Here is a 16,474-nt window from a genome sequence, read left to right as displayed (position 1 = left end):
AATTCAAGGTAATGAGTTCTATGAGAGGATTGCTTCTGAACAAGTCTCTTTTCTACGAGTCCTTGCCCCATCAAAAAACACAAATCCCATATATGACGTGCAGATGGGTTCTGAGCATGAACTGAAGCAACAAAACATACCCTCTTTCTCAACTAAAACCAAAGAAACCCTTACTGAACTATTTGGGGACCTTGTGTTGTGAACTGAAATCAGAAATAGTTTATGTACGTTTAAAGGGTTAACATTTTCTCTTCTACATGTTACTTGCACCTTATTGAGCAAGGAGTGTGCCATCCGTGGTTCTGGTATGCCAAACCTTCAATGAAAAAAGACTGAGCTCCTACAAAAAGGACATTCGAGACTCCAAAGCATCATTCTTTCAAAAATCAACTCGAAACGGCAATTAATCGACCTAATAAAACTGTTCGAAATTGTCAAAAACTAAACAAACAAGGAAAGCAATGCCCCATCCTCTGACATCAAAATCATACCTAACTGCAAAACATTTGCCTCGACCTTTGCTGAGAAAACCATGCTTATCAACACTGAGATCCATAACGCTTTGAAACTCTTACTGTGTACAACCATCCTTTCCCCCTCACTCATGTTCAAGTAGAACGCCCGATAACCTCTGCCCCCAAACTTTAAAACTTTAAAAAAATACGTCCGGGTCCAGTTTCAGAGCCTTAAATGAAGGTGACATCCCAAAGCTTCAAACTTCTCCGAAATACTCCAGCCACTTCAACGATCCCCTTACCTCCAAACTCCTCAATGAGCCCAGACACCTCCTATCCCCCATATAGACTAGGATTATCAATGCTTCACTTACACGAAGCTCCATACCTGATTGCCTAAAAGGCAGACAGGCTACTCCTATCCTAAAAAAAACCCAGAGCCAACCAGTCTGACCCCACCATCTAGAGTCCTATCTCTAACATCCAAACTGTGGCCAAACTCCTAGAAAAATGTATGCACATACAGCTTCGCAATCACATGGAGCAGTTCCATCTCCTGGACTAATGCCAATCCGGTTTCAGGACCGGTCATAGCACCGAAACTGCCCTGGTCCACATTGTTGATGATGCTCTATGCTCACTCAGGCAGAATGAATATTGCTTACTAATCCTACTCGACCTATCAGCTGCATTCCACACTTTGAATCATTAAACTCTTTTGAACTTATTAGAACACAAGATGGGTCTCACCGCTATCATATTAAAATGGTTCTCTCTCCTTCACAATAGCTATCAACGTGTCCTAATCCATCACTCTCTTTCCGATCAGTTGCCAGTTACACTAGGTATCCCCAAGGTTTCATTCTCTCCCCAACACTGTTCAACCTATACATGGAGCCTTTGACCAAAATCCTCAAACTCTCTCACATCTTCTATCACATGTATTTAGATCATACTCAACTCTGCATGAAAATGATCTCTCCCGAGGACATCAGCACCCTTAATAACACCTTGACAAAAATGCAACATTGGCTGACCCGTAACCACCTCAAACTTAATGCCCTGAAAACATACCCTCTCTATGCAAAAGCACATCAGTGCTTCCACCAGAGGAGCTAACCTTCAACTAAATGAATTAAGGATACTAAAACATTTCCTTCCCATGGCAGATGTCAAAACAGTAGTTCAATCACTTGTGATATCCAAATTAGAGTATGGTAGTGCCACCATCATAGACTTTCCAAAACGCGAACTTGCTATGCTGAAGGCTACCTTCAACACGGCAGTAAGGCTCATCAATAGCTCCAAAAAAAAGAGATCATATCTCCCGTGTCCTCCATTCTCTGAAAAGGTTACCCTTTGAGGCCAGGATCCTTCTCAAAATTGCCTGCAAGACCCATAAAGCACGGCATCACAACACCCCTTCTTAACTGTCCCAGAAACTGACACTTTCTGGCAGAAACTGAACTTCTAGAAGCACAGAGTCCTTACAACTTAAGCTACAAAATTAAAACAAAATTAAAACCTACAATCAATATTTTTCTGGAATTGACCCTAAAATGTGGAACTCTCTTCCTCCGGAGACCAGATGCAACCACCCCTCCTCCTTCTTCTTCAGAAAAGAAGTAAAACTTCTACCAGCCAACTGATTTCTCTCACATTGAGGCCCTACCTCCCTCTCCTCAAGCGCGATGCCTACCTGCCCATGTGAGGTTCCATTTATCACCCATGCCCACATCTCCGAGATCTGTTCTATCTGTCTGTTGCCCAACCATCAACACACCGGCCAGGCGCCTATCAGAGTCTGCTTTACGGATGACTATATGTGCCTATTTCTGTTCTTCTTAATTTTTTTTACTTTATTATTAGCCACATGACCTACTCCACTTATATGTATATAGCATATCATTTATTGTTTAACATCATTTTGTTATTATTGTAAAGCGCTCTGTCACCCAAAAGGGTCTTGTTCTCGCTGTAAAAAAATCAAAGTGGTCTGCCCTGTAGTAGCAGAAGCCAATTTAAATCTACATATGTGCAGGGTGGGTTAAGTTATCATGTTTGGTCTGGAGGATCCATGCATAGGTAAACATACAGCTGTATGTTCTTAATCCTTAGCTTCAACTGCTGATCATTCTGATGCGGACTGCTTTCTGTGTGTTTTCCTGAGCCACGGTGAGAAGGACCACATCTATTCCTTTGATGCAAAAATCGAAATTCAGACTCTGATCAACATGTTCAAGGGAGACAAATGTCCGAGCCTGGTGGGAAAACCCAAAATATTTATAATACAGGTAAGGAAGTCAAAGTTTCTTAAACATAAGCGTAGCAAATGATTAGAAGCATGCATTTGTAACTAGACATACTGCACTGAACACAGTATAACTGCTGAAGAGCTATTGCTTTTTTTAAATTAAAACGTTATTAGAAAATAATAAAAAGGCAGGAGTCCACAGGAGTAAAAGAGGTGCACAGCTTTATAACAAGTACTTAATCTTTAAATTAAATTAGCACCTTAGTCAAGCAGTTCCCAAACATTTTGCCGAAACACTACAACGTTTCAGTTGAGTAGAGGTATAGTGATACATGACATTTTTTCCTCTTGTAGCCAGTGTGCCACACTTGATTAGCCTTGGCAATAATCCAATCTGTTTGATACCAGATATTATTCAGAAGCCGAAAATAGGCAGTGGCTAAAGGGTGATCATTTTTTTATTTGAATTCCACCCAACGTGTGACATTGAAAGTGACTTCTGACATCCTCACTGTGGCTCGCCGATTCTTTTTTTACCTCACCCATCCTTCTTCATCTTTTCTGACATGCCTTCATCTTTCCTGGGACTCATCTGTTCTTGCTAAAGCCCCCTTAGCCCTGATGAAATACTTTCCATCCTCTCTGAGTCTACTCGCATCCTAGCTGAGATTATACACATTTTTATTGTAACTCGCCCACCCTCGCGGAGACTCCATCAGTCTTACTAACAATCCCCATCCTCCCTGCAAGCTCCGCAATCCATGCTTAGACTCCCTTCATTTTGGCACCCACAGATTTGTGTGACTTGCCAAACCACATGCAGACTCACTTTAGTTCTCTTCATGGACACTCTTATCCTCAATGTAACTTCTCTATTTTTACTAAGACTCCCATTGTATTGAAACAATTGCGTCCATTCTCACTGAGACAACCCATAACCGTTCGGAGATGCCTTTCATTCTCGCTGAGCGGGGCGGGGGGTAGACCTGGAGAGAGAGTGCATACCCTAAAATGATAGTCTGTGGGTCGGCAAAATGTAAAAACGGTCCCCACGCTGTCAAATTTCTGCAATTAGTCTTGTAACTTATAAATGCTTCACTTATAGGTGGCCAGTCTGAACAATTCAATCGTCCATTAGGAGTCGGCAAGGTAGGGGTTTGCCAGTGTCAGAGGATTCATATTTCTGCCACGGCAATGCTATCAACATCCACCTCCTCCAAGGAGAGGTGGCATAGTCTACATCCAGTAGGTCATATAGGAAGGCTAGTTTCACTGATTCTGTTATGGTAAATAGGCTGGTAGGGTGCAACATACATCATAAATCCACTCAGTAGTTGCGGAGTCTAGCGCATGACCATGATATGTGATGGAGATTGCACTCCATTTGGGCGCATCTCCAGGACCTGTTGTTCGGGAGATCCTGGCTAGTTTTAATCAGTAGGATGACCAGTACCAATTATGTAGTATCTTAAAGCATGTACATTTCATTCTGGCATCCCTTAATGCGCAGTCATGCGTCACCATGAGTGCCATCCAGCCCTCATCATTATATTGTACTCAACCGGTCTTGCATGTATGTATAAACAGTTGATAAGAATCTATTAAAAGGTTGTGACCGCCCCCCTTCTCTCTTCCCTAATTCAACAATTAAGTCTGGACTGGGGATTCCCTCGTTGAAACCTGTGTCAGCCCTTTCGTCCCCTTAAGGCAGAGCCTGAGTTGCCAGGACCGTCAGGCTTGCGATGTAGGGTGAGGGTGGGTGAATTTCATACATAGTGCCTGGAAAGTCTTAATAGTCCTGTTGCTGTATATCACCCACTGTTCAGATGTCGCACTCCTCCCTGATTGAGTCTGTTGACTTTCTTCCATGTCGTCCACACCGCCGTCCGCCCAAGGGCTTTGATTTATAGAGAATGTTTATGTTGCGGGGGCACCCCCACCAGCGTACTCTCTATGTGGACCCACTCCGGCTGTTCACCTCCATCCACCATAAAATATTGCAGCTATAAGATCTAGTATGCTATGTAGTACAAGTACATATCTGGCAAGCTCAGTCTCCTGGCCCAAGTGACTGCATATAACCACGCAGGTTTGAGCCTTGACTTTCTCCCTGCCCAAACAAATTATTTAATTCGTTTGGTGACTTTTCGAAGTAGGTCCTTGGAGACCCGGAATGGGAGCATGCTGAACACGTAGTTAAACCGGAGAGCCGTGACCATTTTCACGCAATCTTCTCATACCCAGAGTGAGAACTTTAAGGTCGACCATCGGAGGAAGTCATTGTCAGTCTTCGACAACAATGGCAGTAAATTATCCATAGCCATATTGTCCAGAACATTATTGCCCATGATCCTCCAAGTATTTCACCTTGGTAGTCTTACATTTAAACCCGTATGCAGTGTTTGGTCAGGCAAGGGAGCAATTGGGGTTGGGGACAGCTTCGCTCTACCCCCAGTTAATCTTCTATCAAGAAATAGCAAAGAAGGCCTCTATTAAGGACAGAAGCACTGAGACTGATGTCTGAGGGTTGGAGACAGTGGGAAGAAGATCATCGGCATATAATAAGAGTTACTCTCTCCTGCCATCATGGTAATTCCCCTCATTTGCTCATGTTGTTGGATGGCAGTCGCTAGTGGTTATAACAGCAGGTGACATACAATCGGGGAAAGATGGCATCTCTGGCGTGTTTCAAAGTATATGAAAAAGGCCCAAGACAGGAATCCCCCACAGTGGATTTGCAGCACGGACTTTGGCCAGGAATCCCAGCCCCAGTACAGCATTCCCTAATTACGGAATAAGTATCACCACTCAACGAGGTCAAATACCTTCTCGGCGTCCAAGGAAGCAGTATCCTGTATTCCTCATCGTCCTTCCCCTGCCACAGCACATGTTCCAGTGTGCGCATGTGGTTCCTGGAAGACCGTCCTGGGGCAAAACCCATCTGTGAGTGATGTGTCAGGCTAGGCAGTACTTTTTATGCTTGGTTGCCAGGCCCTTGGTCGTGTAAGGAGTGAGATTCGGCGGTAGCTGGAACATTGGGTGGCATCCTTGTCAGCCTTCAGAAGCAGACCAGTAATGGCCTTATTGTACTTGTCTGGAAACCATTGCCTATACCCCGCCTTCTTAGAGACCGTACACAAGAGCCTCATCGGCAACTGTTTATTCTGTTTATAGAATTCCGTGGGGAATCCATCAGTGCCAGGTGTTTTGTTGTATGGCATGTCAAAGATAGCCGTGGCTATCTCGTCCTCCATAATGTCTCTGTCCAATAGCAGCCTGCCTGTATCAGAAAAGGTCAGCAGGTGCACCCCGTGCAGAAACTGCAATTATCCATCGGGATCATCAAAGACTTCGGCACTGTACAGGGTTTCTAAGAAACAGGCAAATGTGTCTGCTATCTTTGCAGGTTGTGTGACCAATTTGCCCCTCGAGTCACGGATTGCCAGTAAGCCTATATGCGCCTCCTGTTGGCAAAGCTGCACTGCCAGTAACCTGCCCACCTTGCTCTAATTAGCACTGCCGACCTTGTTTGTTTTTGTACCAAAACAACCTGTGGCTATTTTTTGTGGCTTTTGTTGTGCACTGTAAATTGCATTTATATTTCTAAAAAGGTCATGTTATTTTTTTGATAGTGCACTGGTAAGGACTATTGTATTAAACAAGTAACTGGTGTTTGGTGATTATCCCTGGCATTCAAAATTGATGCAATTAGGTCCGGTTGGCCAGGTTGAGGCTTTATGTATGATTGTTGTTTAGTGCGGGTTATAAATGTTTGGTGAATGGAGTATGTGAGCAGAAAGTAGGAACAATGGAATGAGTGTGGTTTTTTTGTATTTAATAATGGTATGGCTGGGTTTATTAAAATGTCTATTTGTGTCTCTTTTTGATAAAGTTTTGTGGCATATCGAATAAAAATAATTTTGAATTGAAAAGTAAAAATTGGTATAATAAATTTAAAATAGGCAAAATATGGCTTGATGGTGCGATAGATTTTTTCTATGCACTAGCGGAGTAAATGTTTCACGTATTATCAGTATTGGCAATTCTCTGTTATTTTGGTAAGCGGGAGAGGGCATAATCTGCTTTATTGGTGAAACGCATGTTCAGGTCCATTCGTGCTCTTTCGAGCCACCAGAGGGATTGAGGGGACAGTAGGTTTACATATTGTTGGATCGAGGGCTGGGCCTCTCGCTCCAGCATCTGTTTGTCAGTTAGTTCCTGTTTCCAGAAGCAACGTGCCTCATCAGGTGCCCTAAAGGGTTTGAACGGAGCATACCGTTTCTTCATTCTCAACTAGATATCGGCATAGGTGGGTGGTCAGCTTCTGCTTCCCCAGATACTGCTTATAAAAAGGCACTTTGAGGTCCCAGCGCTTCACTACTGGTGCAACCAGTGGCGGTTTCTCCCCGAGGGCATCGGGGCTCCGCCCTTGTTCCCAAAGCGCTCAATCATATTTTATTAATTTTTTTAAAAAACGTTGTTTTACTTCTAATTTTGTCTCCGGTGCCATTAATTTGAACACATGCATTGTCTGCCCGCCGCAGCGGCCGGCCACTCATCAATACCGGCGTCGTGACTTGAAGCGAGCAAAAGACACACAATCGATGGACGGAATGCAGAACAAATCAAAACATTCACCCCCAGTCAAGAGATCTGGGTTAAATCCATCATTCTTTTGCTCACCATACCACCCCAGTTTAGACCTGGCCATATGCAAATCAGTCTCGACCCTGTGCCTCATGTTTTTAGGTCTCGCCTGACCCAGCGCATGCGCTGGTCTGGCGAGACTTTTTGAGAGGGCTCCAAAAAGTGTTACCAGGCCAGCCTAGAGCTACAGTGCATGTGTGCGGGCGCGCGCGCCCCGCTTCACCGCAATTGCTTTCACTTTCGCGGCGCTTTGATGTTTGATTGCGATCATTTTTGCGGCCGCTTGTTTAAGAAATGCTAACAGCTCAGCAGCACACGTGCGTTGCTTTGAAATTGTCTTGCAATTTGCTGCTAGTCCAACAGAATCACGAGATTCGTTTGCCTTTTCTCTTCGTACAGTAACTAATCTGCCCTAGTTTTCCAAAAATAAATTCGCTGATACAGCCCAGCACCCGAGCTTGAATAAAAAAAATGGGTGCTCATACCGACAGTCATTCCCTCTCCTACACCCACCTGCGTTTCAGTATGGAGTGAAAATAAAATTGAAAATGAAAATAGCTCAGTGCATTGGGCCTTCCAGGAATATTTGTCTTCGACTGATTAAAAATAAAAATTCGTAAAGCAAGTGAGGCTGGTTAGACTGTTGCTGTACATTAAAAATGATTTAGCTTTTGACATTGTTGACTTTCTGCATTTCAGACTGGTCTGGCATGGTTTCATTGAGCGCTGCGTGTACCCTTGCAGGTAATAATAGTGATACATCCGAATCTGAGGTGGCCCTCAGCCTTTTAAACACCGAGGGTGGGATTGTAAAGCGCCTCGTGCGCATGCATTCAAAACCTTGTTAAAGTGGTTGGCAACTCTGTGCCTGTCTAGACCGTAGTTATTCGGAGCTGCCTACCTACAGCCTGAGTAACTGTGACCTGCTAAGTAAAGGCTTCTTCACAGTATGGAAAACAAGGCATCGACTAAACAGCAGGTCTGAGTGACAGCAGCAGCTTCTTCACCATACTGATGTGTAATATCACTTAAATGGCAGTGGTGTCAGAGCTCGTATATTCATTCGCTTCATATTCTTAACGAGTCAAGCACCCACTCCAGAGATCTGCCTGTAGCCTAGATGTCACTCATGCCTTCACTGTTCATGTGCTTTTAGTGACAAAACCTTGTTCAGATCTCCCTATTCAATCTATTCTGCGACGACCTGGGGATTGCACTTTGCTACCTTACTTGAGAGGGAAGCTTACTTTGCTACTGCTATGTTATGCATGTTTGTACCAAAGCAAGGCTTGCATTGCTGCTGCCCAATGTTTGTGTCCTGGGATCTGGAAAGCTTGTAATGCTGCCGCACCTGTACTGGTCTACTATAGGAGGGAAGGTTACATTTTTTCTACACACGGCAAATCTGTTTTATGAGGAAATGGTGCGTCAACTGCTGTTGCCCCATCATATGAAAAAGCGAAGGATATACGGGATTTACTGGCATAATCTATCCTGTGGGCCAGGGGCTGCCATAATATTTGATGTGAGATACTTAGCTTTCCAGAAATGTGAGCTGCAGCACCTGAAAGGGTTCATTTTTTTTCCTTTGTCGGTGTCTCTTCAATGTGTTGGCACCGTTGTGCCAAGCCCATCCTATGAAATTGGTGTGATTTAGGTGGTGGTGCAGCACCACTGTGATGTGGGCTTCCTTGAGTTACAGCACGGGATGCTGCCCTGCAAACTCCACTAGTGAGCAAATGTACCATTAGCGTGTACCAACACAAATGCTCTGGGTCTCCTGTCCTCTCCATATCCAAGCGTCTCATACTTGCTGTCTCCCCAGTTCACTTACACACTCTATTCCGCTTTCATCTTTCATCTTTCTTCCTCGCCCCACCTGAGTGTCTCTCCGCCTCTTTATAGTGACTCTTGACTCCCTGTCTCCCTCTTATTACAAAGCTGAACATGCGTGTGGCCCAGACGTATGTCTTGCCGGCTGTTAAGAACAAACCGCTTTTGAGAGAGTAGTGGTAGGGTGAGTGAGTAGGAATGTAGAGGGCACAGTGACCACTGGAAGCAAGCAGCTGCACCAGTCGTACATAACCAGTCAGAAGTAATGTTGCTTAAAACAACTCTGAGGTTGATTTTAATTCTCCAAAGGCAGTATAAATGAGCCGTTTTGGATCTTTGGGTTTTTAACTGTTGTGCTTCAGTGGTCCTCTGAACACAGTGTAGATGCATGTGGATTAGGGGTTGGTTTTGGAGGAGGCCACCAAAATGTATTAAGCATCCACACACTATATTTACAAACCTTCTAAATGTTCCCCATCCTGGGCCACAATTGCATAATAAGCTCACTGTCCCTGTCTGCGCCACACACACCTATCATGAATATACTTCCCCAGAGCAACTCTGAACTCTCAACTGCCCCGAGGGCAGCGCATTTAGTAACAGATAATAGGCTGCTTACAAGACTCTCCGTCTTCCACAGTGCAGGCAGCAGTGGCCTGCACTTTTGTCAGGAAATGTAGATTCCCCTGCAGGCGAGTCCAGGGAGTGGCTGCACCCACCTGCAAGGGGTTTTCTGAGGGATCTCTAGCCACCCCTCTCCAGAGGACTGACCTCAGGCAGAGCAGTAACAATTCACCAACGTTTTATGACCAATGGGCCTCATAAGGGCCTGTTTGCCTCTGCTCTGTTGTCTGTAACAGGATGCAAAGGCAAAGTGATTCCCTCATTTGCTTGCGGCCACGCTCCAGTGCAATTGACGGAACTCTCTCGCAAAATAGCTCTGGCACACATGTAGTGCCAGTACCATCAGCATTACAGAACAAGCATTAGCATAGCCAATAGGTCTCGCCTTTGGGACCTTATAAGTATTTAGTTATGCAGCACATATCCTTACACACAACAACATTAACTGTTGCATAGCTAAACATTTATAAGGTCCCAAAGGCGAGACCTATTGGCTATGCCAATGCTTGTTTTTTCTTCACCCAGGATAGCTTGATTCCAGTGACTTGAAGCGAAGCATCTCACGTGACGTGACTGACTCACTCACTTTGTGGGCCCAGAGAAGCCTAAGTGTTTGCCGGGCTGACAACCTCACAGCCCTGAAGGCTGTGATGTCATCAGCTCGGCAAAGACCTAGCTTCAGGGCCCAGTCTCCACCCCCTGATGGCGTGGAGGGAAAGTTAGCCCCGGGCGTTTTCAGTCCAAGTCCGGTATCGCTAACCCTCCACGTCAATCCGAGAGTGGAGACTGTCACCCAGCCCTTTCCCAACTCATTACAGGGTGTGGTGGGACCACCCTGTGACGAGTTGGGAAAGGGGTGTGGCAGGCGGGAAGCCGAGGATTCAGCTCTGCGCAGGCTCGACCTCACTCTGCTTCCCGCGCGTATCTGCACTGGTGGTGGAACTTTCTGGAAACGATTGCATCACATCAACTCTCCAGGCAGCTAGACGTTGGATATGGACTGCAGGGACGACTCTGACTCTAGTCAAGTGCCCCGAGACAGACCATCGACTCGACTGCAGGTTAGTAGGACAATATTATTTCCTCCATTGTCGCTTCCTCCTTGCTATAAGTGTGACCCAGAGAAGTGTGACCCAGATTGTCTTGTATAATTTGCTGCTGGGCTGGGAATGTTCACCCATGGGAGTGGGGATTCAGTACATCATCGCTCTGTTCTTGCTCGTAATTTACACGCACTCCAGCATGAATAGTGCTGCCTGTATGCCTGAAACGCGATGCACTTTTCCTGGTTGTGATCGATGGATTTTCACATAGACTCACTGTTACATCCTGCAAACTCTGCGCTCTCAAGGGTGTGCTAGTATGAGTGTGACGGGAAAGAAAAGTGAAAACCAGAGGGTGTCTGTATGATGCGCTCGGCCTGTGTGTGTACATGGATGTCTGTAGGTGTCCGCATGTGTGAATTTATGTGTGCTGTACTGTACACCTGTATGTGTGCCTGCAAAATGCACGCCAAATTCGGATTTATATGGCGCTGACATATCTGGGGTGCAACACTGATGGGAGAGGGGTAAAAACTGATTTAGGACAATAGTGTAACTGTAAACTGTCTCGGCTGCCTTGTGAAGGGCATGTGCTGGGCCTTTGTTTTTTCAGTGTTTCGGTGCATCGATTTCGGCCAACATGATGCCATCCCATTTTTAGGTCCCTCCGCCAGCCTGCCGGCAGAGGAGCGATGGATGATTTCATGGCTATGTGTTGATTGTAGATCGTTGATTGTAGTACTATGCAAAGCTGGAAACTGCAGTTAAATGCACAGAACAAAAAAATGGCACCTGATTGAAAAGGCGCTACAAGTACATTGAAGGAGTTGCTGCTATCTTGTTTTAAACAGGGCGAGTATGCTCAGGTGTCATACGGAGTGAATCGAGTTGCCGGGATTAAAGTACTTACTAAATAATTAACCCAGGGCTCTGTTCGGGTGCTGGCGATATTAGACACGTTTTTCTTTTTTCAATTAATTTAGTGCTGGATATCTAGACAAGTAAACCAGGCAAAATTTACTGAATAGCAATCTTGTGCCTCATGATTTCGGCCATGCCCCTAATTATGTTGGCCACGCACAATTAACAGGTTTGACACATCCTTTTTAGAGACCCCCCAGTTTTTTCATCCCACTTAAAGCCCTGCCCCTCCTCTGTTCTCTGAGGACATGGTCAAAGGACCCTTCACTCCCCTCACTGCGCCTCCAGTCCGGCTGCCGGCACTCTGCTTCCCTCGATGCACCTCAAATGCTGCGACCTGCATGCGCTCACTAAGGCATGATCACTTAGACTTGCTCTGTAAACAGTGCTCCGCTTTCTTTGATGCAACAAGACTCGCTCGTCATTGCAAATACCCGCTTGCCGTAAACTATATTTGTCAATATACAATAGTTATATTATATTATAATAGACAATAGTTTGAGGGGAAGCAGTGGCCTGTTGTTCGGGCTCGCTCGCTACGCTCGCCGCGGTGCGCTCCATCGCCAATTTTACACCTTACCACTTTCAAATGTCACCAGCCGCCACTGGGTGCAACATTCTCCAGTAGCACCAGAGAGTGGTCAGCTATACCCCCTCCCCCCCACCCCCCAATATTGTACAATCTCTCAAGGTCGACAGGGCAGGGTGATTAAAGAAGAAATAGTTAATTCATGAACAGGAACCTTGTACACCTGATACATAGGAATATTCACACTCCGTTGGATGGGTGAAATGCCACGGGTCAACCCATAGCCCGACGCGACATTCAAGAGTAATGTGTGATCTCCCACATCTGCCCTATAGTATCCTCCTGTTCTATTTATGTATGGGTCTAGGGCTAGCTTCCAGTCATCCCCCGCCACCAAATTAGTACATCTGAATTTGTCAAAGAGCCATGATAGCGAAGAGAAAAAGGTGGCCCTTTCCGCATTCTGGACGTAGACTAAGTCTATTAGTGTGGACCTCATAAAAATGATTTTCGTCCACCCATGTCTTGTGGACCATGTTGTGACCGATTTCTTAAATAGGATTGCGGTCCCCCCTTTTTCTTGGGATGTTTGGCAGACATCTGCGCCTCATCAGGTGTGTCTGCCCTGCCACTATAACTTGCGCCGATCACCCTACCCACCCAGTGCCTCTTTAATTTGTCAGTTTCCAGACATTAAAGGTGGGTTTCCTGCAAAAGGACAATGTCAGGAGATTTAGTCGCGATATAGGCCAGTACCTTCTTCTGTTTGATGAAACGTGTGAGGCCGTTCATATTAAGTGACAGTACTCTGAAACGTTTGGGTTCCTGGTGGGCCATCACTGTACTATAGGGTCTAGAATGAATTGTTCTATGACTGAAATATCTCTTTAGCAAGTGGAAGGGGGAAGAGCAGGGTAGCAGAAAGAAAGGAAGGGGGAGGTTGGGGAGGGAACAAGAGAAACAAGCATTTGCAATGCAATAGATCTCGCATTTACCAGAGTTTTGAGCTATTGGCATTGTAAATGCCAGCAGCTTACACTGTCGCAAATGCGAGACCTATTGCATTTCAAATATGTTTTTGTTGTCAATGCCCCCATGCAGCAATCTCACGTGCATGAAGGCCGTGCTGCTTTCTGTAAAAAAAAAAGCAATATTTAACAAAAAGTTTGCGGTAGCTATTAAAGTGAAACTGTGGCATGTAGGAGTTTGTCAAACAAATGCTTTTTCTTTTGTAAAAGCCCCCATGCCATGTTTCACTTTAATAGTGGCCACTTACCTTTCCTTAAACACTGCTTTTCTAAAGAAAGGGGCGCAGCCTTCATCCACATAAAAGTGCAGCATGGGGGCTTTGACAACAAAACAGATATTTGTTTCCACAACCTCTATGAAGCCGCCGATCTGTGGCAGTAAACGCTTTGAATAACAAATAGGTGCAGAATTTTAAAGCAGCAATACTCCTTGATGTACAGGGGACCCAGCAGCAGAGATGTGTGGGCACAGCCTTCTTTAAACTACTGCAGCATCGCCTTAGAGTCCTGATTCGTTACAGTGCTGCAGCACTTCTGGAAAGCTCCTGTTTCGGCCTCAATATGTCTTAAACAGGTCATGCATAGAGGCTCGGAGTTTTACCAATGTGAAACCCCTTCCTGCTGTACTGGTGAAAGGGTTACACTATGCAAAACCCCTTTCTACTGAATTTGACTTGAGGTCTGCATTAACAATCTCACTATCCGTTATAAGCATAAGAACAATTTGGTCTGCAGACTAGCACACCTATGCTTCAATCAAATGCCTGCAGAGAAGATCAATATGTGGGCTGTGCCACAGTCCCTCTCTCATTACCTCTGTTTACAGCGCATTTTTCTAGTGATTACATAAACCCTTGCACAGAGCTGCTCTACCAATCCAGGTCCTAAAAACCAATGAAATTAGAAAAAAACATTGTTCGTCAGACTGTTGCCTACTAAAATAATCTGTGGAAATCGGTGCTAGGCGATTCCGGACTACAGGCTATAACTCAGTCAAAGGACAATACATCCCAAAAGGCCTACTGGCTTTAACATATGCTTTTCACAATGAATAAATCAGTCTTGATTCATTGGCTTATCACCATAACCGACTGTTGCTTACAAGCAGTCTTTTAGCAGGAAGCACACAAATTCTGCTCAAACAAATACACTAAGAAGGAAGATTAGCATGTCTGCAGAGCCAAAGGCCCTCTGTGCAGTACTTTGTGAAGTTCTTTTTCTGTTGATTAAGTCAAGTAGAGCTACAGCCATACCGGTCAAGCGAGACGTAAAAAACATGTTTGGTGGAACTTTCCCTTTAAAGAATTGCACCACAAAACAGCCTCTGCTGCCCAGTAATGTGGTTGTGTATGAATCAAAGTTGACAAGTGGGTCGCTTTAATGGCTGCCTTAGGTGTTTTCTCATCTTCAGGTTCCTCTTTGCCCAAGGCAGACACTGTAGCTGGTGGTGGACATGAGGTCTAGTCGCTTGTACCTCACTGCTGACCTCTGCCTTTTAATGTTCTGCTGTTCACGCAGCTGGTCCTGCTGGGAAAGCAGCTGAGCAGGCTTTTCTGCATGTGCCACATACCTGTGCACCGTCTGACAAGCCCTGCTCCCAAGACCCATTAGCATTCATTCCATGGCCATATAAACAACTGCAAGTGGCATCTCGTAGGTTATGCAGCAACACTTTAGGAGATAAAGGAGTTGCCACCGCACTCTTTCACTGGACCCCTCCCGCACATAAAGGGACTGCTACTGGTGGGAAGGGGTTTTAAGACATGCTTATTTGTAAAGCGCATGGTCACTCAGACGGTATCTTAGTGCTGAATAACAGTTTTTTTTATGTTTCCCACGTCTGTGGTGCTCCTGGTATTGACCTCAGAAGGATGAAAGACTGAACCTGCCAGGATTTGAACCTGTGACCATGAGGTCAAATACAGGCCCCTACATTGGACGCATTAGTCCACTAAGCCACCAGACCAGGCGCCTTGTCTCAAGGCCACATTTGACAATATTTGTAAATGCAAGCCTTTGCAGTGCTGGGACCCAGGGTGACGCCTCTCAGTCTCGGGCAGAGAGAGTGGCGGCACCTCTGTAAAAGGGGTAGGGGGTGGAGAGGGATTGTGTTCTCCCACGTCCTCACCTGACTTGTGCCCTACCCTTGGCACAGCAGGCCAAAAAACTCCTCTAGTTTACTCCTTGGCCTGCTGCAGCACTGCAATGGTACAAACTGGGCGATTTTGTCAGAATGCAGGAGAGAGAGAAAAAAGATCTCTTTGCAAGAGTTTGAGCTGTTGGCATTGTAAATGAAAATGCTTTTTTTTTTAATCTTGCAAGTGGTGGGTAAACACGCACTTTGTACTAATAGTTGTTGCTTACGAGAACTGAGCCTGTTTTACTGCCAGCCTTGCTTCTTGTAAGCAATGAGTATAAGTACAAAGTCCGTGTTTACGTACCCATTGCAGGTGTTCAAAACAAATAATTAAAAGGCATTTTCATTTACTATGCCAATTGCTCAAACTGTCGCAAATGCGGGACCTATTGCATTGCAAATGCTTGTTCCCTTTTTTTTTTGCAGAGTTTTATATAGCGCGAACTTGACCCGATTCCAATCGGGTATCAGAGAGCTTTACATAGCACCAGCTACGTTACATGAGGACACACATTCATTTTATTTTTTTTGGTAGGCGCAGGAAGATTAAGTGATTTGCCCAGAATCACAGGTTGTTCGGCGTCATTACCGAGACTCGAACCCAGTTCCCCAGGTCCGAAGTTGAGCGCCCTAGCCGTTAGGCTAGGCTCACTGATTTCCTATTTGCCAATCCCTCCTTATTTTACGATTTCTTTTTTTTTTTGTCTCACTCCCGGGTAAATCTGTTTGTGAAATATAAGTCCCGGTTCCCCCCAAAAAGTGCTGGTGCCCACCACCAGTAACCACTGGCACAAATTAAGTGCTGGGTATGTTTGACTTCAGAGGCAAAGCCTGTGTAGTTTGATGAAATGCAGCAGGGAGCTGGCTCTGTTCGATATGTATTTCTTAAGTGCAGATACTCCTGTTTCTGCAGCGTTTCAGGAGTGAGGATGGCTGTTTGTTGGGTCATTCACTGTCTTGCATATTTTCACCAAACCAGCTGTTGTACTGTTTTAACATTTGT

At 45.2% G+C, this 16,474-nt stretch overlaps 1 protein-coding gene across 1 annotated transcript in view; it reads left to right on the top strand.

The window, feature by feature from the left end:
• LOC146862181 (caspase-6-like) overlaps nt 1–16,474 on the top strand; it is a 126,748-nt gene that overhangs the window by 71,585 nt on the left and 38,689 nt on the right. Inside the window, exon 6 of the mRNA XM_085641370.1 lies at nt 2,574–2,749. Coding sequence (XP_085497496.1) covers nt 2,574–2,749 — 176 coding nt within the window. The remainder of the gene's footprint in view (nt 1–2,573; nt 2,750–16,474) is intronic.

The sequence above is a fragment of the Triturus cristatus genome, chromosome 2_2 (assembly GCF_964204655.1).
Source record: "Triturus cristatus chromosome 2_2, aTriCri1.1, whole genome shotgun sequence".
Taxonomy (NCBI): domain Eukaryota; kingdom Metazoa; phylum Chordata; class Amphibia; order Caudata; family Salamandridae; genus Triturus; species Triturus cristatus.
Note: the sequence above shows the minus strand (reverse complement) of the source record. Positions and strands in the feature narration are given on the sequence as shown.